Genomic DNA, 17,490 nt, shown 5'->3' with positions numbered 1-17,490 from the left:
TCACTCCAGAGGAAGGTTGATCTTCTGACGAAGTAAATATCCACTGTTGGGTAGGTTGTAAATAGAATGGGATGGGAAGGCTTTCTTTTCCCTTCAAAATTTATGGAATGAGTGCTTGGAGACTTGATTTACCAGCAAAGCCCGTCAACTTTGCCGACCTCTGCTAGAATACCAGTTGTGTTGCTCATTTAATTGCATGCTATAGTTCTCCCATTAATGATGGTTCATTTATTCTACCACATACTATTTGCAGCCTCCCTGACTGTGGCTAGTCAACTCAAAGGTCAATAGTCAATTGAATAACACTTTTTGGTAGAAAACTCCTAGTCCTCATTAGCCTCCAGATAAAAACTAAACTGACTGCCTCGAGTATGCGTGATCTACAGATTGCCCAAGATTGCAGGTCACAGGGTGGTGGGAGGTAACCTGGAGAGTATCAGCTGCTATTATGGATTTATAGTTGAACTTTTGAAAATGTTCTTTCCAGCATTGATTGAAGTCATTATCATTCTTAGGATGTGAAACATCATTCTGTGAATGGTGAATGATGAATGATACTGTCCATTTGATCTTGGTCTTTAGGTTTCAAACAGCTTCACATGTCATGATGGTCAGCTTATTGCTGGACCTCTCAGGCTGTGTCTATTTGTTGTCATAACATGTTATTAATTTTTTAATGCATTTCAAAGAAATGAATCATATGGTGGCAGTTAGGTAGCAGTAGTTGCTTTAATTATTAGTTCGATGAAACTAGTTTGCTCAACAGATAAATAGTTGAGCCCAGTCTACAATGATAATAAGCTGTATGACCTCAGTGATGGACCCTGGCTTAATGCCACATATAGCTGGATTGCCGATGACTTCTGCTGAGCTGGTCATTGCTCCTCCCAATGATGATTTCAGAATGACTTTAGTCAAAGCCACAGAGCCATTTTCCTATTTTCTAATGTAACTGCCACAGCTGGTTTCACATGGGGATAGATCAGATGCAATTGAACAGATCATTAAACTGAAGGATTTTTTTTGGGATATGACCTGTAATCTCTTAGGCTAACTGTGCAAATGAATACAGTAATATAAAAACAGAGAAAGGGCATTGAAAATGATGAAAGTCAATGTAAGAGATTTCTCAAAGCTTGCTTGGTGTACAGATCAATACATTTACGATCATAAACTTTGCTGCACACAAAATAATGCTTTCAATTGACTAAAGTCAATCCAATCTTAAAATAACTACACCTGATCTTGATGAAGTCCTATCAGCCTACATTATACAAGTTTCTCATGATTTGCCTTTAAAAGGATTTTTTTCTCTGGTTAATTTTCCTAAATTTGCATTGGCTCAGTTCAGAGCACCCTGATCTCTAAGTCAAACATTGTGTTCATGCCCTAAGTTATAATCCAGGCTGACGCACCAAACCAGTGGTGGACTGAGGAGTGCTACAGCAGTAGTGCTGTAATTTTTCGAGTGATTTATTTAACTGAAGCAGGTGTAAAAGACCCCTTTGTTTAAAGAAAAACTGGGAGCTTTCCTGTTATCCAAACCAACATTTAACCCTCGACCACTTAACTTGAAAATATGATTTTCCTATTATTCTTCTGATGCACACAGATTAGCTCCTGCATTTCCTTTTATTTCTCAAAAAGAACTCATTCATCATGAAGCACATTGAGATATCATGAATGATGTGATTTAAATGTAAGTGCTTTCTTTTACATACAGTTCCAAACAGGAGCAATCCTCAGAATAGTGCTAAAGACTTGCATTCATCCACAAGCTCTTTCTTGTATTGCACCACGGTTGTTGCACATCATTTTTGCCTTAAATTTAGGAAACGGAGAATGGTACATGGTGCTGGAAAGTCTGTATCCTGAGCAACTCGCATATTTTTGGCATCTTTTTTCTGGCTGCACCTCATACTCATCCTCAAATCACACAAAGTTGACTATGTAATTATTTTGGAAGTGTGGATTTTGTAGGTTGCATAATCCTTGCAGCACCTTTGGTTCCTAAGGACAAGTTCATTTTGCCAAGGGAAAAAAGAATTAACTTCAAATCGGGAAACACTCTTGAAAGGAATTCAGTTTTCCACTGGTACTAATTGATCCCAGAACAGATGCATAAGAATAGATTGCTTCCAAATGACATGCTTTGATGTGAGGAAAGCTATGAAGTCCAACACAGTAACTTTCATACCAGCCACTAAATCTGTTTCATCATTAACTTATCGCAAGCTTTCTTGTCATCACCGTCTGTGTTTATAGTCAACCAAAGATTGGAATAGTTTAGGCTTTGTTAGATATTAAGCTGGATTCTGATAAAATGGGATATCAGTGGAGTAAACTTTTTCTTCAGCAGAACACTGTAGGCGTTAACCTGTTATTTCCCAGTGCACAATGCAGCGCCATCTGGTGACTATGTCAACAACAATGGTTTACCCACAAGAAAAATCAAGTTTCTCAAAGCAGACCTTATTTTTTGTGGAAATATTTAGCTGAAAATCGCTCACTTCTGAAATGTAATTGTCAGATATCTAAACTTCAGTGAAATCAAATGTTCATTTTTCAGGTTTTGTACATCATCCTTAGCCATTAGACACTTGACACTATGAGATTTCAATGCCAGGATTTAATGGAAATGAGACAAAATTAGGCTGAGCTGGATTCAACTTCAGGTGGACATATTTATGCGAATGCTCCAGTTCAAGCTGTTGATCAACGTTCATTACTTTTCTCAGCAATTTTCAGACAATCAGGTGACAAGTAAAGAGATTCACAGGGTGTTCATGTAAATTTGGACTTACAAAGCAAGTGTGTAATGCCACTGTGTCACTGTTTATGCCTCACTTAAGAAATCAGTGAACAGCTTTGCCACAGCTGCTGCTGAATATTTGACTGGATTTGAACTGAAGGCTCAAGGCTCCAGGACTAGGAAAAAGACAGCTGATGACTCTACAACTACTTGCATCAAATGAGTGAATCTCGACTGTCAAGGAGACCTGAGGTGATGGACTTACACCATCAAAATAGGAATATTTCTCAGATTCTGCTACATATGAGATACATATTGTTGATTTTCTTCACTTCTCTTAGAAAGTTGGTAAGGATGATTCACTGAGCTTGAGTATGAGGAGAGATTGACTAGGTTGAGTTTGTTTTCACTGGAGTTCAGACAAATTAGGGGGTATCTCAAAGAGACTTATAAAATTCTAAAAGGACTGGATAGCGTAGATGCAGGGAGGATGTTCCTGATGGTGGGTGTGTCCAGAACCAGGGCTCACAGTATGAGGAGTCCGGATAGACAATTTAGGAGAAGATGAGGAGCCATTTCTTCACCCAAAGAATGGTGAGCCTGTAGAATTCATTATCACAGGAAGTAATTGATGCCAAAACGTTGAATGTATTCAAGAAGTGATTAGATAAAGCACTTGGGGGGGAATGGGATCAAAGGTTACGGGGAGAAAGCAGGATTAGGTTATTGAGTTGGACAAGCAGCCATGATTGTGAAGCATGGCAGAGCAGGCTCGAAAGGCCGAATGGCCTCCTCCTGCTTCTATCTTTCATGTTTCTATGTAAAGCATAGTCAAATTGCTACCTAAAGCTAAAAGATATTTCCTGTCTTCATGTTGACAAATAAGAAATTTAAACTCCTCTTGACAAACAGAATTAGAACAATTCATCAACATCCTCAATAACTACGAACTGTTCCATTCAGGTAAAAATTCACACTTTTTAAAAAATAACTGACACACGCTTCTACAACGATGAGTCAAAGTACAGAAGGGTGATAGAGGGCTTTATGATGTGGTGCAATGAAAATAATCTGTCTCTCAAAGTAGACTAAGAACTGATCATCGATTTCAGAAAGAAAGAGGAGAACATGGCCCCATCTACATCAATGTGAAGAATATCAAGTGTCTTGGAGTGACGAAAACCAAAAACCTGTCCTGCATTTCCCATGTAAATGCAAAAGTCAAGAAGGCACAATAACACCTGTTCTTCCTCAGGCGGCTCAGGAAATTTGGCATGTCCATAAAGTCCCTCACTAACTACTACAGATGCACCAATGAAAGCATTCTGCCTGGGTGTATAATGGCCTGGTTTGGCAACTGCTGTGCCCAGGACCGTAAGAAACTTCAGAACGTGTTGTGCACAGCCCAGACCACCACGGAATCCAACCTTCCATCCATGGACTCTATTTACATGGCTCCCTGCCTCGGAAAGGCGGCCAACATCATCAACGACCCATTGCACCCTGGATATGACCACCTTCAACCTCTTCTTTCAGGCAGAAGATACAGAAGCCTGAACACACGCACAAGCAGTTTCAGGAACAGCTTCTTTCTGGCCTTTATCAGAATATTGAATGGATTCTAGCCTCAAATAATGTAACTTGTATGCCTCTAAGTCTTTTTGATCTGTACATCGTTTGCTTGCGGTGATCTGCCTGTACTGCTCATTAAACAAAGCTTTTCACTGACAATAAAATCAATCAATCAGAATCTATGCAAAAACGCATCATCCTAAACACATCTTCTACAGACTCATGAGGTCACAGCCACATATTTCCATTGTGCAGTCACAAAGTTGAAATGTTTTGACCAGCCAATTATAAACTCTTTACTGCATCACTGATCACACGTTTAGAAATAACTGTCACAATTGACTGTTCAGTACAGTGATATCTACTAGATTTTTTCCAAGTACGGTAGCTCCTGAACAAAGCCCCAAACTAGACATTCTGCATTCATTAGCAAGGAAGTCATTACGTGTGATTTGAGGTTTTCTTGGATCCCATTTACTAATTGTTACTTTGTTGACAGGTTTAAAACTTTTGTCACTCCTTTGCAGCCTCCTATTCCCATCCCACCAATCCTAACCCTTACAATGTCCCTCTGCTTACATGCTTTTTGTGGCCTCTTTGTCCCCCTCACATCTTAAGAGCTTGACAGAGTAAATACTGAGAGAATGTTTCACATCATGGGACAATATAGGACAAGACGGCATAACCTCAGAATAAAGGACTTCAATTTAAGACTGAGATAAAGAGGAATTTCTTCTCTTGGAGGGTTGTGAGCCTTTGGAACTCCTTGCCAGAGAGCGCTGTGGAGACAGAGTTCTTGTGTATATTTAAGGTTGAGAGAGATAGACTCATGATCAGTAGGGGAATCAAGGGTCACAGGAAAAATGTAGGAAAGTGGATGTGAGGCATCACGATTCTATTGAATGGCAGAGCAGTCTTAATGGGCCAAATGGCCTACTTCTTTTACTATTTCTTAGGGTCTTATGGACATTCCTTCACTGTTGTTAAGTCAAAATCCTGGAGACCTCTCTGTACTTTGAATGAACTAGTTGTACAATGAAGTGCTAAATATTTTACAAATACCCACTAGTATGATTTAAATGAAAGCATTTAATTTGGGGCTGTAATGTCTGACCTTAAGGATGGGATTCCTGACGGTACACTGGCGATCTTTAATAGATATTATTGGCCTTTGCTGAGCTGTCATCATTCTGGGAAAGTATAGTGTGAAGTTTATCACTAGCCTAAGGGACAAGATTCTCAAATACATTTAAATACTTCGTGTTGTCGTTGACGAAGCTCCATTTTCAAACCGAATTGGATTGATGCTGAGCTCAGTGGATGAGTGACAGTTGGCAAGTTTGAACATATAGTGGGAAAGTAAGAGTAACAGAATGAGGCATCCTGCACGGAACTGTGTCTTCTGTAAATGATTGTTGCTAAAATCAGATGATCTCACTAACCAAACTTGGTAACGACTTGTAATGGAGGTTGATGTGTATGGTGAAGAAGAATTTCACAGAAGAAGACGTCTGTGGGAAGCCAAGGTTCTTCAAAGCATTGGCAAGTATTTGCAGCTGGTCATAATATACATGAAAAACATTAAGTTTATGCACCCAACTGCAATTGATAAATGCGTGAAAGAACATTGAAAACTATTTATTTTTACAACTTTACCCCTTGTGGTCGTTATTTGCTGTTTCAAAAGATAGTACCTTTCAATTAGCCCAAAATAAAGTGGCGCTAATGAGTCTTTGCCATTCTTGATTTAGTTGTTTGGAACCCTATGATAATTTTGTAAATCTTTTGTGACATGCCCCCTTTTGTAGGGCAAAACATTGAACTGTTTCTGAGGACCTCCCTCTGCATGAATGAGATCAGCGAGGGATCATATGGTAAACCTTCTTCCTTCACAGGATAGAGCAATCCATTGGCCCAATAACCCATGCTGATGACCTGTCATTTTTGGGCCAATATGAGGTTGTCAAGTAGATTTGAGAAGTTGTTACATTGCGACAAATAATGATTAACATTTAAGACTCTCCTACAACTGAAGTTCACTTCTGCACGGAGTGAAATTATAAAACAGAATCTCAGGATCAAGAATCAAAAAAAAAATTGGCCAATGCTTTCGACATCCACCATCTCACTGGCAATGTCAGTGCTACTAGCTCACAATTGAGTACGGAGCCGTTTTAACCAGTCACTATGTTTTCAAATTGTCCTTTGCCAACTGCGCAATGGGTTAACCTGCTGTTTTGATGGTTCCAGTTTTCTCTATATAATTCACATTCCTTAGATCAGTCTGCTGATGCCTCAGGGACAGAATCTGTAACTCGAGGAGGCCTTTACGCAAAGGAAAATAACAAATGCATTTGAAGTTTGTTTCTGATCCTGTTTTGATTGATTTACTTTGTCATCATAATTTTTAAAACACTTTCTTTCCAAAATTGATTTTTTTAACTGTTCCAGGTATTTTCATAAAACGAGTAATCAAGATATTTCTTGGTTTTATTCAAATAGAAAGCAAAAACAGTGGCTGCAACATCGTCAAGATTTACTCCCCGCCTGGACACACTTTGTTTAAAGCTGTATTTGGTGTTGTGAAGTAGTTATAGATTTTTGTCTCTATGACTACAGTGTCAAATCAAAAATTCTGTCTTTTGCATTTTACAGATGGAGAAGGTTGAGGCAGATCTAAGTAGATCAAAATCTGTCCGAGAGAAGCAATCAAAAGAATTCTCTTGGCAATTGGAGGAACTCAAACAACGATATGAACAACAGGTACATATAATCACATTCTTTTCTACTTTTATGGAAACAAAGATTCTCTGCCTTTTCAGGAAATGCTTAGAATAATTCTGGTCACTGGGGATTCAGTGAAAAACAATAATGATTTTGATTCTCCCACATTATCATTACTCTGCACTTGTTAGTGCACATCAGGGTCCTTAGAAACTAAGCCATTTCATATTAATGTGGACAGTGCATTACACTGAGTGACCAATAACACTTCTTTAAAGACTTAAGCAACAAAAAGAGCAACAATCTGTTTGCTTTATAAGGAAGATGACTGAACAAGATTGAAAGGAAGAATGAGGGTAAGGTGGTACTTTGTCGTAAACAGATGCAAAACATTACTCATGCTGAGACTAATCATTATATTGATTCACATAGAATGAACTCACCTTCCAAACATTATTGACTAAGCTAGTAGAAAAAAGCATCTGCTATGAAAAATGACTTTTTACATCATGATGTCTGAAGATGATGCCCCAGGAATCACTGATTAACCTTTTTTTGGCAGGGTGGAGAGACTGAAGAAGAGAAAAGATGTAGCCTTGCACTGCAGGATTTAAAATTGAAATAAAGCACCTGTTCTTGTTAATTAGCAGTAACAATTATTACCCTTTCAGTGCATCTGTTTTCTTTTAAATTGGACATCAGTTTTGCTTTAAATTACAAGCTCATGCTTCCCTTCACTGATGAGCACAAAACTCTTAACCTCAAAATGTTGCTGCCATTGCTTTTCTCTTTGTCTTTTACGACATGCCTAATCCCGCTTCATTTTTTTAAAACATCTTTCTCTTTGAAATAATAAATAATTGAAATATGTAGGGCTGCATCATGAATGTAAGCAGCGTTGATTCAGTTCAGTACAGGGCAGTGGAATCTAAACTGATGAATATTAGAACAGTGCTCCACAATGCGGGTTTGCAATATTATACATTAGCAAAGTCGTCGTAAACTGCAAAACCTTGGCTTTATTGTTTGCATGCGGAGAGAAGGGAGGGACAGCATTACAACATTCAAGATTGAATGTGTCTATAGTGAAATCTGTTAAAGAAAAGTTCGAATCGAGACGTCCCTTGGGGTCGAATTTATTAATTGGTTTCAGTTTGAAAGTTGCCTAAGGGTTAAGTACTCTTAGAATGCCCTGCGCATGTAGAAGCATTTGAGAGTGATCTAGCCATCAGCTGTTAGACAAGAGAATGTCTGTGCTTAAAATGAGCTTATATCTTTTGGTCCGAATGACATCTCGATGAAAATCAACCAAAACTGAAGAAAAATGTAAGTGACTGTTCCTAGCAGCTGTGTGGCCTGGCATTTGCTGGAAATCTGGCATCCTGCAGGCCCCTATTCATCACCTGCTTCAAAGCCAGCCTGGCTGCCTATAGTCAGAAGGCCAGGTAGGGTGCCATTGTGCACAGTCTGGGCGGATTAGTATCAAAGCAGTAGAAAGTAGGCCTCGGTTTCAGACTACCATTCAAACCTAGTGAGAAGAGCTGAGGATTGGCCAAGGTCACAGTATCCAGCTTGGTAGGGACTGAGAACAGAATATTGGGGAATAGACTGCTTTATGTGTAATCATAGCGAGCTACCAGCACAGCAGGCGTCCTGCTGAACACGTAAGTCTGTTTATTTCAGAATCACGTAGCTGACAGCGAGATAATACTCCGGCTTTCATGTAAAACCGACTGTAAATTGGTTTATTTTTGTCTGTGTGAAAATTGAACTGTAAAATTGTAACCTGCTGATTTTTCCACAAAAATAAAATCCAAATTCTATTCTGTAAAGATTTAAAAAGAAAAAAACCTTTTGTGCGTGTTTTCATTGAAACCTCATTTTTAATTTGAATAGCTGCAGAAATCGGCATTTAACGGTTCAAATAAGGATTAGGTTTTACAATTTTACAGAAATATAATTTTGGGCCAGTTATTTCTGTAACAGGCAAATATTATAAATGTAGCCTGGTTTTTATAAAAGTTGTTGATCGATTTATTCCTTTTCTGCTCATAGGTATTGTGGAAAGAATTGGAAAAAATGATCAGTTTCCAAAAATGGTGTGGGAGGGGTGGATACAAGTGAGCAGGTATATAAAGAGCAAATTCAATGGAGTGTTTTAACACCTGCAGAGGGGTGTTGGGACGATGACACAAATTCTATTTTGCATTCTATTGGGATACAAAAAGAAAGGAATACCTTTGACAAATTGATCAATTTACAAGGAATTAGAGGAAAAATGCAGTAGAAGAATTGTTGTCATGGTAATAGTGATGCGGTATTGATGAACAGTACTCTTCCTTATCCAATCAGATAGTAGAATTGAAGCTGGAGCATGAGCAGGAGAAGACGCACCTATTCCAGCAGCACAACACGGAAAAAGACAGCCTGGTCCGAGAGCACGAACGCGAGATTGATAACTTAGAGAAACAGCTGCGTGCCGCCATAGTGGAGCATGAAAACCAGTCTCAGGAATGGAGGAGGCGAGACTCGCAGGTGAAAATGGCTGACTTTTTTTGTTTATTTTGCTAAATAAAAGAAAAATCTTCCTTTAAGTATTTGCAATTCGCTTTTGGGAATGTTGGAGTTGTAAGCTTGATCGCCGATTTAGTGGGGGCGTGCAGTCCTTCGCGTATGAGTCTTCTAATGCCGAATAGGGATAAATAAGCTTAATCTGCAGAAACTGCAGGTTGCCAGCTTTAAAATGTCCCCTGATGCGACAGAATTTGGCCTTTCACTTTCACGTGGAGTCACGGTTCCATTATTTTGGATTTCTTCCGTAATCTGGGAATCATACTTGGTCTTTGTCATACGCGTAAGTTGAATGTTCACGTTTTATCATTTATTTTTATTTTGCTCTGTGGGAAACCACACATCATTTTTATTCCCATCAGCCACATTTCAACCTCCTGCCCTCCCCAAACCTTCTCCCACAAATCCTTCATTTTTGCACTACTGGATATCCTGACAGTGGAGTATTCTTGAATTTGTGCAGTTTACACATATTGCTCTCCCCTAGAGTTTTTTTGTTGCCTTTTTTTCCCCCAATCCTTGAACTTAACAGTCACTGTTGGAAGCCATTTGACAGAATAACCCCCAACTGTGGACACATTTGAATCATCAAACTTACGGATGAAATGTGCATTGTCAGCATGGAAAATGATTTAGATTGGTTCTGAACGTTTTTATAAAAAAAACTTTCAGATTCGTTGTGTTTTTGAGCTGTAAACCTAAGTCTATCAGCAGGAAGGAAAGAGGCCTGCATGAAACCACTGCAGAAAGATTCAGGGAATGCGGTGATATTTTGCTCGATGACTGCATCTCTGGCAAGTACAGTAAAACGGGCACAAAAACAGCCTCCAATGATATTAAAATCTTTCCATTGATACCTGAAGGACATTTACTTGAAGAATACTGATTCAGGAAAGGACAAATGAATACATTGGAAGCAACCTAAAAGCTTTACTGTTTTCTTGCACATTCACTTCCATGCCTCGGCAATAAATTTAAATTATTCAACACCCAAAAATATGGATAGGTGGGTCTCTTTCAAACAGTTTGGCCATAATGAGTTGGTGCTGTCAACATGTTGTCCATTCATTCCACCTAAGGCATCTTCACTAAACAGTGAATTATCTTAATATTTTTAAAATCATTTTATTATGAAAAAAATATTTGGATCATAACTTCAGGGATCCAGGTTGTTGAGCATGAATATGAAATCATTTCCAACAAAAGGAGTATGAAACCCAATGAGCCTGCAAGGGTCGGTCCATAGGGCTAAGTGTCTGCTTTGCATGGACAGAATGATTTGAAGCTTTTGAAAGATGTCAGGTTCCGTACCCAATTTCCCAAAGTAAGATGACTTCTGTTGGTTTCTACAAATACCTGAAGATTTTTTTCAGCACTTATGGACAGAAGACTACACTAAGAATCACTCTATTACTTTTAAACTATAGCATTCACGAATAGAATTTTTTCAACAGCTGTTTTTATTGACATAATTGAAGCTTGTCAAATCATTTTACCAGGCCATGTAAGTCTTCTTATTATGTTTAGTTGGAGTCATTGATTTTCACCATTCATTGATAGACCGTCTTGAAAAAGTTGAAACCCCAATAAATCCCAACTTCTTAAACAGTGGGCATGCAAACATAGACAGAATGTTGAAGACAGTAATAGATTTACAGAATATTTATACAAGAATAGCATCAACTGCATATTTGAGTGAATTTATTATGAGGAGCATGGAATAAACTTGATTTTTGATTGAGGAGCAATTTTATAAGGGATCACAGCACAAGCCAAAGATATTTCATTTCAATCACACTCTCCTGAAGTCACAAATGAGTGACTTGAACAATTTAGTAAATTCTGGCTTGACGATGCACTCTTTCATTTTGCCTATGCTCTGATGGCTATTTGTCCCTGGCATTCTATTTCATTCCCGTCTCTTTGTAAGAAACGAGTTAGGCGCATATAGAATGAATGCACTGATTCTCGTGGATGTCTTAAAAAGATATTTGCATTTGGCTTTGAATATTATTATTTCAAGACCGACCAGCTGTCCATCAAATAATGTGATTTTATATTATCCTATTAAAACAGTGCACTGAGAAAATGTTTAATTCAAGTAAACATGTGTGTTAAAATATCATGGTTTACATCTTCTCAAGCTCCTTCTATTTGACCCAGCTGTCAAGTGGTGTAGAAGAATCATTTTCAAGTTCTAATATCTTCAATAAGATATGTTTGATCATCCCCAAATTAAATATTGAAATATAACCTGATGAAGGATACATGTATTTGATTACCATTGAGTTTTGTTGAAGAATAGCTTGATGGTGTCATGTTAGATTTGTTTAAGAAGGATTTGATAATGTTTTTGCTGATCTGAAAAGTCAAAAAAGAAATGGAAGGTTGGATTGAGAAGAACAAAGTATTTTCTTGGACAGGTTAAAAATGGCAGTTTGAAGATTAACATTATCAGTATTTGATTTTGTCTTCAGTTATGTAAGTTTGTATTTGTGTTAATTATTGCACCTCAAACAATCTAATTTGAACTTGTTGATTGCACTAAGACTATAAAAAAGTATTAATTTGTCCACCGAGGCTTATTGCATGTTAGGATGCTCGTGCCCTGCAAGCTGTCAGAACAGATGTAGGTTAGTATCTTTAATCAAAGGATTTGCATGTTGTCAGGGAATTTTAAATTCGTTTTACTTTGATAGTGGTATCCTTGCTAGTTCATTATTCAGTGCTTTTAGTATATAAAAGTGAATCTGAGATTTAATGGAGGATATCTTCATTATTGAACACGCAATCCCAACTTCAGAGTGCAACGAGGAGGGGAGGAATGGACAGTTTGAATCCTTTTAAATCTGGACCAAATTTTAGTGTTTCACGATTTGGAAGTACTCTTGATAAAATAAATTGCAATTAATGTTACTTTTTCCAGTACGCCTTCTGACATGAGAATGAGGGGCATGTGCTTCATGCTTGAAATTGATCACAATTTCCAAACTAAAGCATATTACTCAATATCGTCAAGGGTGTGTGATTAATGAACTGAAACAGGACAAGTAGATGCAAGGTGAGCAGCATGAACAATACAAGGAGATGCCTGGCAAAACTTCAAATCAGGTAATTATCAATGTCAAAAACAGAGACAACCTACCAGCTGATGATATGTGCTACCAATCAACAACATGTGGCCATGTCAACTATCCCATGCACCAGCATGTTGCTTTCTTGAAGGAGAATGGAGAATTGAAATACAACAGGATGTTGATCCTAGACAGGCTGATTTTGTCTGTAAGCCATCGAGGAATTATCACCTTTTTATATCATTGTAACAGCCATCAATGCGTGTAATTCTCCTTTCAACAATGTTCATCCCCTTTGAGTTTGAAGGATTATACCATCAGTTAGGTAATAATTGAGCTGCAGTAGTTTAGCTCATTCTAGAAGTACCAATTTTATCACTGTAAATTCTGGTTTTTTTTATAAGATATTGTAAGATTTCAATATCTTTGTAATCTTTTAGTTCTTTTATCAGCAAAGTGCTATCAGCAGGAAATGTCCCACGATAAGGAAGAAATATTAGAACAACAGATTGTCTTGTAGTACAAAAGCTAAATATGATGGGTACTGGAAATCTGAAGTAAAAAATAGAAAATGTTGGTCATACTCAGCAGGCCTGGAACCCGCTGCAGTGAGAGAAACAGGAATTAGCATTTTGAGTCTTTGATTCAAAACACCATCAAATTATGTTGTAGTGACTCAAGGAGAACTGTCTGATAATGAACTGTAAATCCATCCTCCAATATTATTGTCTTCAGAACGTAGAGCATGAAACATGAGTTCATCTTGCTGGAATTTCAACTCTCCCCTGTGCCTTATGGTATCCTCCCTACCCAGTTCACAAATGTAGGTCTCAATGTTGCTCGAGTGGAACTTCTCACAATGTATATCTGCAACCTTCAGCTTAAAATACTTTTGGTCTGTGAGTTTCTGGAAGTGCAAGCTTGAGATGTCTTGGTAAGGGCAGCTGTACAGTTAGGACTTCAGGCAACAACAGGACCAACAGCCTGTCCACTTAACCAATGAGCAAGATATCTATCACCGGTCACCTCCACCATCACACAGAACACACACACACGCACACGCGTAAATAAATAATGACACATCAATTAGCCCTGAAATTATGCTGCCCATACCAAAATGCAGGTGTAATACTCAAGACAATGGGCAGCCCATTTTTCAGTGCCTCCATGAGGAAAGACAGGAAGAAAGGGATTAAAATGCCCCATGTGCAATGAGGGCATTCCCCATGCCAAGATACCATTCCACTGCTCCCTCCACATTACCTGCTTGGCAAAACCTGGCTGCCCCCGGCTCCTCTTCTTCTTACACTCCTAACACCTTTTCCCCTCTGTTCTCTGGACTCTAGGATCCATATCCAATATAAAAGGCCAAGAATCACTTTACTGTAGCTGCCATATTCTTCTTCCAGCAATACTAGCAATGCCATCTGTTGAGGCCTGCCATTCAACAGGAGGTCCTTCATTTAAGGAGTGTAGGCTGCCTTAATAGACAATAGACAATAGGTGCAGGAATAGGCCATTCGGTCCTTCAAGCCAGCACCACCATTCATTATGATCATGGCTGATCATCCACAATCAGTATCCTATTCCTGCCTTATCCCCATAACCCTTGATTCCACTATCTTTAAGAGCTCTATCCATCTCTTTCTTGAAAGTATCCAGAGACTTCGCCTCCACTGCTTTCTGGGGCAGACCATTCATATATCCACCACTCTCTGGGTGAAGACGTTTTTCCGCAACTCTGATCTAAATGACTTCCAGTGCCACAGGTCTAGGGTGAGCTTACAATATACTTGTTGGCTTCCAATAAACTTTTCTTCATCTGGGAGTTGGGGAGCAAGGCACCCTCCTCACCCATACATTTTTCCCCAATGAAAGCAGTGGAAAAAATAACACAAAAGTGTATTACAATATAATGTGTATTTCAGTGAATGATGTGACTTGAATAAGGCAGAGAAAGAGAAGGAACAGATGATGAATTAAAAAGGAAGAAATATAGAAAGAGTGGAGACAAAGGAAAAATCAAATAATATGTGTAATGTTTTAAATTTCTGAAAGAATCTACCTCATACAAAAATAAGATCCAGTAGTTTAAATTATTTCTTTTCCATCTGTAGAGATTGATTAGGATTGGATTAATAATTGTTGCACAATGAACAAGGTACTTATGTAAAGCACTTATTCAGTTCCTCTGTAATTTATGTATTCCACATGGATCCAGAGATTATTACCTGCTTGATAACAAAGTGTGGGACTAGATGAACACAGCAGGCCAAGCAGCGTCTTAGGAGCACAAAAGCTGACGTTTCGGGCCTAACCCAGGGTCTAAGATGCTGCTTGGCCTGCTGTGTTCATTCAGCCCCACACTTTGTTATCTTGGATTCTCCAGCATCTGCAGTTTCCATTATCTCTGATCACAATTAGTACCTTCTTGGTTCTGCTTTTTATTTTAGCCCCAAATGGATCTTTCCTGTCATACTCCAAGCTTCTCAGCAGCACAGATGAAATATCCTGAACCCAGTCGCCAGGCAGGCAACATGACCTTTAGAACTCTCCATCCCAGCCACTAAGAATAGTGTCTATTCTTCTGACTATACTCTCCCTGAATACAACTATGTTTCTCTTTTCTCCCTGTTTGGCTGTACTACTGTGTCAATTAAGAGGATACAGTTAGTGGGGCTCAGGTATGTTGTCTCCATGGAAAGCTCCCACGTTTCATTATACTTTGCTCTGAAGCGTGATACACAAAGTTGAAGAGGGTTCTTGAAATGTGTTCAATGCTCCACTTGTACAATAGTGACATATTATTGAAGTTATTTTGCCCACTAACATTTACACATCTCCTCGCATAGCTGAAGTGAGATTTGGTAAAGTCTTTACAGGCCACTCTCAATACTAAACTAAGTGCAAAGCAGTTCAAAGCCACAGCTGTAGATAGCTGTTTGTTCGCTGATGGGTTGATTTTGAAGCTTCAGAATATATTATATCAAAGAATGACAGAAAGCATGTCAGGAAGGTTAGTAGGTGCAATAGCCAGTCTGTACACATGTGCAATTTTACCAGCAACTATATTTGGAGGACCCAATGCATCTGCCTAGCAAGGATGTATTAAACTAGCTGTATAGCTTCTAGATCAATAAAACTTTAATCTGCTGCAAGGGCACCAAACTAAATAAAAAGAACATATTTTACGTAGTATCTCTAAATAAAAAACACCTCTCTCCTTAGCCCATTTGCTTCGACCTCTTCAGACTGGATCAGAAATGGTATGCAATATCACTGACGTGCTCTCCATTTTTATATCAAACCAGTGTCATAGGTCAGATTAGTAAACATTTTACTTTCCTTTCCAGTTGAAGAACGTTAACAGCACAAGGTGGCTGTCAATGTCATTATCCCACTGAAGTTCTCCATGTAGAGACTTCATTGATGGTGATGTATTTGAATTTGAACGATTAATTGCCACTTGTATTTTACAATATATAATACAGTAAAATACAGTGAAAAGCTTCAATTTTGCCAAGATCCAGTGCCAGTTTGAATAGTTGAAGAATAGAAAGAATAAAAAGATATAACTGAAAGAGAGCCCATCTTTGTTCTGCTGCCTCCACCATGAATCCTGAGCTCTGATCTGGCTCACCAAAGAAACCTGCTCCAATGACACCCCCTCCACCACCTTGCTGCTGCCTGCACGGCACACACAAATGTTGGAGTCGCCACTCTTCGGGCACCATCTCTTCATCACCGTGTCTAATGACAGACCCATACTTTTCCTACAAACAGGAGCCCCTGGCTTCGCTGCCATCACCGCCTTGCTGATAACCAGGAGTCTCCAGCTCTGGGCTTAGCACAACCAGGAGTTGCAGCTGCCACCTCACTGATAACCAGGAGTCCCCACTGTGGGCCTAGTGCAATAAGGAGTCACTGGCTCCACAGCTGTCGCTGCATCAACAGCGCCAAGCGTCATTCTAGTATGCATCTTGAGTGACAGTAAATAACCAACAGATTGCAGTGGTTGTACATGTGAATTCTTGAACAATGTAAACAATTTAAGTATGGAGGTTGTGACTTGAATCTGTCTGCTGATGGAAGTTCTGCAGACATGAAAGCGAAGAAAGAGCTGAAAGAATATGGGAGAGCTTAAAGCAAAGAAAGAATGCTTTGGCAGGCCAACATGCAACAATATTCATATTTAGTGTGTCTTCCTTAAAAAATTCAACCCTTGGCTAGTTTGTATTACTGTACTCCTTACAACATGCTACTTTATTCTATATCTGTTCAGGGTACCATGCATATTGTTCACCCTGGCTGACAGCTTTCGCCAGAAATGTTGTACTGCATTCCTCAGAGATTGGTACCATGACTGTCAAACAAGAAAACAAACCCTTGTTGATACATACAGCAGCACCTCAGCCACGAACACATGATTTGAGTCTCTTCTACTTCGCTTGACCACAGATTCTGTTTCTTGCTTCCATGAGTTCTTTATTCCCAGACTTTCATTATGGGCCAGATGCTTGCTATGAGTAATTTGATAGCTCAACCACTGAATATCTCAGTAATTGGCAAAAGCTATTCTTAAAAATGTTGTGGAGAATCACACACATGGGACTGCAGAAAAGGCGGTCGTACAGTTCAGAATTTCCATAGTGTTAATAAAACTAAGAAAGTGGTTAAATCTATGTACATAAAGAAGTGACTTGCTATTGGAAGGTAATCAGAGTGCAGTAAAAGGGGAGGTGTAATAAAGATTAATTTTACTAGTGGAATAGTTGTAACATTGTTGTTACTATGACA

General features: G+C 38.8%; 1 protein-coding gene across 3 annotated transcripts in view; it reads left to right on the top strand.

The window, feature by feature from the left end:
* Positions 1-17,490, top strand: part of cep112 (centrosomal protein 112) — a 473,221-nt gene that overhangs the window by 251,168 nt on the left and 204,563 nt on the right. For all 3 annotated transcript variants that reach the window (XM_059653621.1, XM_059653619.1, XM_059653620.1), the window contains 2 exons: positions 6,980-7,087; positions 9,401-9,583. In XM_059653621.1, coding sequence (XP_059509604.1) covers positions 6,980-7,087; positions 9,401-9,583 — 291 coding nt within the window. The remainder of the gene's footprint in view (positions 1-6,979; positions 7,088-9,400; positions 9,584-17,490) is intronic.

This window comes from Stegostoma tigrinum, chromosome 22 (genome assembly GCF_030684315.1).
Source record: "Stegostoma tigrinum isolate sSteTig4 chromosome 22, sSteTig4.hap1, whole genome shotgun sequence".
Classification (NCBI taxonomy): Eukaryota; Metazoa; Chordata; class Chondrichthyes; order Orectolobiformes; family Stegostomatidae; genus Stegostoma; species Stegostoma tigrinum.
The sequence above is the reverse complement of the archived record's forward strand: the minus strand, read 5'-3'. Positions and strand labels throughout refer to the sequence as shown.